General features: G+C 39.5%; 1 protein-coding gene across 1 annotated transcript; it reads right to left on the reverse strand.

Annotated features, from left to right (window-relative positions):
- Positions 1–3,344: 3,344 nt before the first annotated feature.
- On the reverse strand, positions 3,345–7,678 carry LOC147998303 (uncharacterized). Its single transcript, XM_087601117.1, has 2 exons — positions 7,175–7,678; positions 3,345–3,602 (listed from the first exon to the last, which is right to left on the reverse strand). The coding sequence occupies exons 1-2, from the start codon at positions 7,676–7,678 to the stop codon at positions 3,345–3,347; spliced, it is 762 nt and encodes a 253-aa protein (XP_087457243.1).
- Between the last annotated feature and the right edge of the window lie 1,753 nt (positions 7,679–9,431).

Genomic DNA, 9,431 nt, shown 5'->3' on the forward strand with positions numbered 1-9,431 from the left:
TGGGCAGCTTGATCTTCATGTGAGCCATGAATAAATGGAGTGGGTGCTATCTCAAAAGGTATAGCCTGTCACATGTTGGATATGGTCCTCTAGCTGGGCTGCCTGTTGGCGTCAGTGGGAGAGAATGCACCTAGCCTCCCAGAGACTTGTTCCAGAGATGGGGGATAGCCATAGTGGCCACCTCCCTCTCAAAGGGAGGGGCCTACCCATAGGGGGGTCCAGTGAGTGGGATGTAAAGTGAATAAATAAAAATAAATACAATTAAATGAAAAATAATGAAATGCTATTTGTCATATGTTAATTTTAAAGAAATATAAGAATTGTGCATATCTCATTGTCAACACAGGTTTCACCTTTATATCACAGACTGTGATTGTTAACACTGGCTACAAATGTGCCTGGAATCCCATTTCCTTTTTTCTCTTCTGTTCTTTCCACCTCTCTTATTTTCTGACATGTGACTTTAGCTTAACAATGTCTCTCTTAACTTTCAGTATTTCTACTGCAAATCTGTCAGTTACTTCTAAGCTTTTGTTCTGCATAATTTCAGTACTTGATTTCCTAGTTTCTAATTCTCAGTTATTATTGAGCTGACTGTAGCACTCTCAATATTCTCCTGTTATTCTACTACTAGCTAAAATGACCTGAGTATAAACACCAGCCACTCAAATTCAACTTATTGCCAAACACTCTGCCATTGTACTTCTACCTTTTTTTTTATCCTTTCATGAAACATTAGCAGGTCATGGTATTCCAAAACTATAACAATATCATTACTTAGCAAACACAAGTAAACAGGTCACAATTTTGAGTTTACCCTGCTCTTCTAGTGTGTTCATGGCCAATCTGTACTACACAATAAAATCCAATCTGGAAATGTGATGGTAACAATATTGTACAACAGTAGGACAATTGCCTAACACATACAAAGTACTGAGCTTGATTCTTAGCACTACGATTTTTTTCTCTTATTATAAAACTCTACAGATCAAGACATCTGAATTGGTTTTCATTTTGTTTGGTGTTTCTTACACATGCCTATAAATCTCTTTATTAATCCCTGTCTTATGTACTCTATATTCTCAATTATTTATGAGACTTAAAGTATGTAATTCATGTATGTAATACAGTGAGTTCTTTTCACATCTAAATACTAGGCACAAATACTTTCCAACTTGTGGTTTCACCTTTGAGTGACTCAGTAACACACACTATATTTTACTTTGTTGTCATTCTTAGCAGAGTAATGATAACAAGAGGAAACATTGACAGAACAATTACTATATTCCAGGCAGCTGGCTGAAAGTTTTACACAGCCTATATTAGTTTATATCACACTTTTCTTTTTTAAATGTAATTAAGCATATTTTATAAGGTAAAATGTTGTAAAGTATTTGATCGTAGTGTAAACCCCAAGACTGTATTATTACAAAATAGAAAACAAAAAAATCAAAAACCAATAAAAACAACAACAACAAAAAAAAACACAAAACAAAAGAAAAAATTCGTTTCTTTCTGATCCCTTAGCACACAATTTTAATCCTTCTGGATAGAATATAGTGTTGGTAGTGATGCCGCTGATGCCCTCCATTGTTGATGTTATTGTGGTTAGAAATAAGTATGACTGGGTTCATGGAAAATCCCCAGCCAGCTGAAGAAACTAATACAAATCTGGTGGTCAAGATGAATAATAATATACATCAAGATACACAATGTGATGACCTGTAACCTTTCTGAAAAAACAACATCCTGCTGACTAATAGATATGACAAACCTGTGACTTTTTCTGACATCCTGTCAACATCAGCTTACTTCCTGTCCACACAAATATTGTGTCCTTGGCCTGCGTAAATGTTTCTTACTTCCCCCTCCCTCTGTTACCCATGTTATGGTATAAATTCAGCCTTGGGGAAAATAAAATTGTCGCCTTGATCAGACTCTTGTTTTGGCGTCCTTCTTCGCATCCCTTGTCCCCCATTCTCTTCTAGGTACCCCGAACCCGCCACTTACAATATAGATATTCCCTTAGCACATACTTTTAATCCAAAGTTAGTTTGCAGAAGCAAGTACCATGTTTAAAAGAGATATGTAGTTGGCTGGCAGACAAAGTGATGGATGAGAGAAAGATTTGGTAGAATAAGGTATGGCCTATTCTCATATCGACAGTGTTTATTGCTAAATTAACAGTAAATCACATTTATCTTACAAGACATTATTATCATTGAGGTACAAATGATGATACCTGGGGTGAAAGAATTAAGACACTCATGTTAAGTCAGGTAGTAAGTAAGGATGTCTGGATAATACCACAAGTGTTTTAAATTCCATAGTCTTCTTGAAAACATTGCTTTCTATTGCTTTTTGTAAATATATATATATATATATATATATATATATATATATATATATATATATATATATATATATCTCCCATGCGCGACCTGGCCAGCAAGAAAACACGCGGGGACATACGAATCCTTGCGGCAACCACAACTTTTATTAAAATCTTAAGGAGAGTCCCGCATGCCCGCATGGCACGGCTTATATACACCCTAGCGCGGCGCATCCACACCTGATTGGTCGCTTACCCATGATCTCATTAGGCACGCCCAGAAGTGGGCAAAGACCTGGCACGAAGGCACTCTTGCACATACGCACACAGTTAACTTTCTGAAAGGAAGTCGGCTGGTGCGGCGGAGGCCAACGCCATCTTGTAATGGTGGAAGCTATCCTGGCCTTCCACGTGGGGCGCAGTGGAAGCCAGCGCCATCTTGTGGTGGCGAATGTTAAAGCGACCCTATACATCTCCCCCTATTTATTTATATATTATAACAAATCATTTATTTTATAACAAATCATGATCACCCTATCGGGTGCAATGAGGAAACCTCAGCGATGTGGAAGGGCTGATCAAAGGATAATTGAGTCTCTCTCATCTCAGTGCAATGGATCCACAAATCCATGGGGTGCAAGAGCAGAGAACTCAGATACCGAGAGAGAGTCTCTCTCATCCCTGTGCAATGGATCCACAGATCCATGGGGTGCAAGAGCAGAGAACTCAGATACTGACTAATTCCTGAGCATAGATAACCAAATTCCAGGGGAGGCCCCATGTACAATGGCCACAAGTGCTTGAGTGATAACGGCCTTGTCACGTTTCTGTTGAGATCTGAGTTTGCAAACCAACCATAGCATGAACACTAATCCACAGCATAGGGCTGCACCAAACAGAGCCACTCCCTATAAGTAGTGGGCACCTCATCTGGTTCTCCTCAGCTGTTACCACCAAGGGCCGTAGTCAAGCCGCTCCTATAATAAAATTTAGAATTCCCAATTGGTAGCAACTATTCCAGAAAGTTCACCCACTGTACTTGTCTAACAATAGATTGGGGGAGGATAACTCCAGACACTGCAGACACAATGTCTGCAGCAGTAAAGGCTGCTACAATAGCAGCGAAAGTGTCAAGGTCTTTTCCAGGACAGTTCAGGATATCTGGAACAACCAGCAGGCAATGGAACCATTTCTGAGATCTGTACAACCAGGGCAGAGTTCCCCAGTCCACAGCAGCTTTACGCAGGTGGCATTCCTGTGAAGCTACAGTCTGTAAAATGACCAGTTAAGGCAGCAAGAGTCACCAGGGAATGAGGGGGGCAGCAACAGCTGGAGTCCAGTCTTCTGCAGCAAGCAGCAGTGCACAGAGGGTCAGAGAGCGGGCCTTAGTGGGACGGGACACACGCAGCGGTAACACTGACTGCAGCAACGCCAAAATCTCTGTGATGACAAAAGGTGAGGGGGAATTTTCTATCTTCCTCTCAGGACAGAGGAATGACTCCAGGGACCTGAACAACGAGAGCTGAATCTTCATGTAACCAGGATCAGCAAGTCTCAGCAACCACTCAGGCAGCTGGCACACTCTTGTAGCATCCTGTAGAAAAAACACAAACATTTCCTCTTCCCCATATAAAATATCTGGACAGGATCATGTCAATATGTGGATCTTTCTATTTCACCTAGGCAGAAGTATGCCTAGTTGTAGGGTGCCATAAACTTTGGCATCCAAATTTTAAAATTGAAATAAAAGGAGCAGTATTTAGCATACAGGGATAACTCCCCCTATTTATTTATTAAGAAATAGTGAGGATATTATTTATTAAGGTAAGTCCTCGAGGATTAAATTGAGGACACTGAGCACTTGTATTTATAAATTGACTTGTATACCAAATTATTGTCTCCAGCATTATTGTTTTGGATATATAAAGAATGAGATTTTTTGCCTAATTGTTCCTATGTAAGGCGTACAATCTGTCTGGTATCATTGTCCTCCCTTGTTAAGGAGTCCAGGCAATCCAGTTTGAGTTCTTAAATGGTCTATTAAGGAACAGTACTTAGTGCTCTTAACCACTAAGCCATTTCTCTAGCACCTCACAAACTTTATTTACCTAAACATAAGCATTAATTAGAAATGTCAAATCCTGTAAATATTGTCCAATTTCAGTCTTACTAGAAATCCCTGAGCTGGCAGGGTGGGGCTGAGAATTTAAAGTAAGCAAATGGAGTCTTCTTTTTTTCATATCAACTCTATTACCATTTTCAAAGTTAGGTATGAGCCTAAGGTTTAAATTAGTTGTCTGAGACAGAGCACTGAAAGGACAGTGAGTTGTCAGACATTCACACTGAAATCACTCATTGATTTTAAGTAGACAACCTGTCTCTAATAAAGCATTAAGTAATTGAAATCAATTGTAAACCACAAGCCACACATTGGCTATCAGTATGTGAATTGAAAGTTTGATTTAAAAACAGTGGCTAAACCACGGAAATTAATAATCTGTGTTGAAGCAACAGAAACTCAAGAGAATAAACAAGTGATCCAATCATATATGTAGCCTTTTCATTAGATGAACCACCTATAAATACAGTAAGCACATTTTCTATGGGTTGCATGCACAAATATACCGGAAGTACAAAAGCATGTAAAGAGTAAATTTATCAATTTTGCCTGAAGGATTTGTATATGTAATAGGCCAAATATCAGTATTTGTAATAACCAATAAACTGTTGTTTGGAATAAGATATGTTTTACCAGGTTTCTTTTTAAAATATTTTCATGACTCTAGTCTACAATTCTGTATTAACACAGCTGAAGCTTTATCTCCAATGTGCATAACAAAGACCTAAGTCCTCTGGCAAGGTGAGGTACTTAGCCAATTAACATATCCTTAGAAGCTTAAAATTAGCTTCAAACATTCTTTTCTGTAGTAGTGCAACAGCTACTCCCCAAATATTAAAGCTCATTTTGAGAGCAAACGTTTGTAGTAAAAATTTCCATATACACTGAAAGATTTAAAGTTCTAACTTTTTACATTGAAGAAGCGACAAAATTACATAATATAAGGCTGTTAGCCATTCTTAATGATATCACTTTATGGGCTCTCCAAAACCATAAGCAAGCTCACAGAATGAAAACTCAAAATCAATCCTCTAAATCTATCTTGAAATGGCAGCTGGAGTAAACAGACTGGCTGTAATGTTCTCACAAGTTCCAAAACCTCATAAATCCTTCGTAAATCTTGTAACAATCTCTACCTCTTTGATTTTTTCTTAATTAAAAATAAGTTTGAGTAGGTCAATGTAACATTGGCAATCCTTAATCACAATCTTTAAGTTCTCTTTGTAACACCAGAGCACAACCACAAGGTCACCTGAGTTCTGAGTACCTGACTAGGCAGCTGTTCTTGGGGCAGTGGAATTAGCATTAAAATACAGATAGCTTTAGGGCAAACCACAACTAGGAAAGCAAAACTCGACCTCCAACAATCTAGTACAAAGTTTGACTGTCAATTCCTATATATGAACGCACGATGGTGTAGTCTCCAGTACCTCAACAAACAGACATTGTCCTAAATTCTTTTAGAAGCCTGGTTTCTAGAATAAGAATTCCATAAAAATATTACCTCAATTTAGACCTGTTTCCCTAGGTTGGCTCACGCCACATGTTGTCTAGAAATAACTCCATCCAAATTACCAGCTTTATATCAACTTTCTGTTACCAATATTATACCTTTTTAACCATATCCAATAACTAAAAAAGCCAACAATCTATGACCAAGGCAAGAAGAGCATATTTACACATTTAAAACCAATGAGAAACAAAATTGAAGTGGCTACACATATCTTTAATATTTAGACCAAACACCATTTTTACCTTTTTAGCTATGATTTTAAGAGAAGCACCTTGTCACCTGTTGAGTCAAATAATAAGTCAGGGATTTCTCTAAGAGAAACAGCTCTCAGCTCTTGTACCAAAGAAGCTGAGAAGCTGCTGGCGCCTTTAAGATCAGCTGGTGCAGACGCTTAGCCTCTGGGCAGCTTCTCCAGCTAACCTAGACTCCTGGCTGCAGGTGCAAGGCTCTAAAGGCCTGATTGAAACTGTTTTTTATTCATTTGTTCCTTTTTGAAATGAGTTAAAACCAAGTCAAGGTGTAAACGACCAGCAGATAAAGTTTTTACCATTTTTTCTTTTGAACATGAAACATAAAACATTTAAACAACGAGAAACAAGAACCACAGACATAAACTGACAGACATGGGGACATCCTGGTGCACCAAGGACAGACAATAGACAAAGAGGGAAAAAAACAGATGGTGTTCACAGTGACTATCCACTCGAGTGGAGTCGATATGGACGATGGATTGTCTCAATTCCTGGACTAGTCCATCAACGTGTTGAAACCCAATTCCTGTAAGATACTGAGATATATTACAAGATATCTGAGCAGCACAACTGACATTCACAAATGGTATGGAAGTGAAACACAGTCCTGAGTATTTCCACTCACAACCCAATTACATTAACTCCATCAAGCTGTGCATGGGCTTTGAGATGTCCTTTTGTTTGATTCTCCTGAATAAATTTTCAGATGGTCTGCCTCATTCAAGCCTAATCAGTATGACTCTGCAAAGCTTATAGAGCCTGATCACACCTTTTACCAGCACAAAGACAAATTTTTTCTCCCAAAATACTGTGTTCCTTTTATCTCCTTTTCTTTTCGTTTTTTCTTTAGAGACCTTTTCTCCCTCCAACATACTTTCTTGTTGTTCTGTAAGGACCCTCTCACCTGTCCTAACGGCTGTAATGGCTTCCCACAAAAAGAAAAAAATAAACAAAATTACCAGCCTTGTCCACGAAGGATCCATAACTTTCGGTTTCTTCACAGTGGCTCTCCACCTAGGCCCATATCTTTCTTCTTCATAGCGAGCTGCCTCATCTTCTAAATCCTCTTCCTCAGAGGAGCCAAGCTCGTCTGTTTCTGACCTATCAAGCCCCAAGACCTCTAACTCCTTTACCGGATAAAGGCTTTTTTGGGCGGTTTTCTCCTCCTTTCCCTGTTTATTTAATTTTAATCTTAGCAGGGGGGCCCCCTTTTTTGTAGGGGTCCCTCCCTCAGTAGCCGAGGTGGCCACTGTCCCTGGGACGTCCTTTCCCCGTACTATCACCTCTGATGGTGGTAAGACCGCAGAGGGGCCTGGTGCTTGAGATCGATCAGTATCAATTTTTCCTTGTAACCTTTCACTACACTCCGTTTCTGACATGCTTTCCTTAATTTCATCCAGGGCCTCTTGGCCTGCCGCTATTATAGGACGAAAAAGGTCTTTACCTAAACAATCCTTAACCATCTGCCAAATTCCTAACGTTCCCGGCCTCAGACTACCATGTAATAGAGGCCTCAACAGCACCCTCAGCAGGAGAAAGATAGGATAGGTCAAGACCAAACAATTCGGAAATTATCATGCCTCTCGGAGCTTACCTCAATTCCTGCTGCTTCTGGATTCTCTCCGTGGACGGAGGACTCCCTCTCGGCGCCTGGCGATGGTGTGGCGTTTTTTATCCCGGGTTCTCGGCACCAAATGTCCCACGCGCGACCTCACCAGCAAGAAAACACGCGGGGACATACGAATCCTTGCAGCAGCCACAACTTTTATTAAAATCTTAAGGAGAGGCCCGCACGCCCGCATGGCACGGCTTATATACACCCTAGCGTGGCACTTCCACACCTGATTGGTCACTTACCCATGATCTCATTAGGCACGCCCTGGAGTGGGCAAAGACCTGGCACAAAGGCACTCTTGCACATGCGCACACAGTTAACTTCCTGAAAGGAAGTCGGCTGGCGCGGCGGAGGCCAGTGCCATCTTGTAATGGCAGAAGCTATCCTGGCCTTCCACGTGGTGTGCAGTGGAAGCCAGCGCCATCTTGTGGTGGCGAATGTTAAAGCGGCTCTCTCTCTCTCTCTCTCTCTCTCTCTCTCTCTCTCTCTATATATATATATATATATATATATATATATATATATATATATATATGTTTTTTTTGAGAAGTTCCCAGTATTTAGAGTAAATCACCATGATATGGATTTTAACATTGCATTAAGATAATCATGAAAGCAAAAGCATGCATACAACATTCACTCCTTTGTGTTGCCATACACATCCATGATACTAGCTCTTAAGAAGCACAGGCAAGGAGGAGGATCACAAATCTCCGGCCACTCCAGGATCCAGTCAAACCCTGGCTCAACCTTCCCAAACAAAACATTCCATTGGGTATGTTTGTGTCTGACACGGTTCAATAGAAAATCAGCCTCCATAGTAATTTTGTAACCTTACTGAAAAATTAAAACTAGTATACATAGCAATATAATGGAATGTTCATATTTTATTATTATTTTAAGAATTAGGCTATTTTCTCCAAGGAAATGTTACATTTTGATAATATCTGACAGTATAAACTGATAGAGTGTATTATGTATACAAACAAGCTATAAAAGGATAACAGAATATAGTGAAAGCCATGCTTTACAAAATCAACAACTCTAGGGTGATCCAACAAGGTTGAAGTGAGCTTGAGGGGATACTTTGTAGCAACTTTTCCTTGTTACAGGTATCAGTGTTGATAGTGCAAATTTGGGTCTGAGAAATGGAGGCAGCTTCATCTGACTTAATTGACTTTTCATCTTCACTGCTTTTGAGATTAGCTTGACAAGTGCAGCGATTTTTAAGAGTTTTGGGGATTTTTAAAAATTTATAACTTCTATTTTATATATATATATATATATATATATATATATATATATAACATTAAAAATATAAAACTTGTTGCAAAAATCACCTTATTTTATAATTTGATTTCATAATAAGGAAAATGGTAATTCCTTTTTATTCCTTCTTTTTATATTTTGCTAATGCTCCAGATTTTATTCCCCTCCCGATCTACCCTCCTACTGAGTGTTTCACATCCCCATGCCTCCTCCATGCACCCGTGTTTCTAGAAGGATGTCCCTACCGTACCAGACCTCTAATATCCCTGGGGCCTCCAATCTGTTGAGTGTTAGGTGCATCTTCTCTATTTGAACCCAGACCCAGCAGTCCT

The sequence above is a fragment of the Rattus norvegicus genome, chromosome X (genome assembly GCF_021556685.1).
Source record: "Rattus norvegicus strain SHRSP/BbbUtx chromosome X, alternate assembly SHRSP_T2T, whole genome shotgun sequence".
Lineage (NCBI taxonomy): Eukaryota > Metazoa > Chordata > Mammalia > Rodentia > Muridae > Rattus > Rattus norvegicus.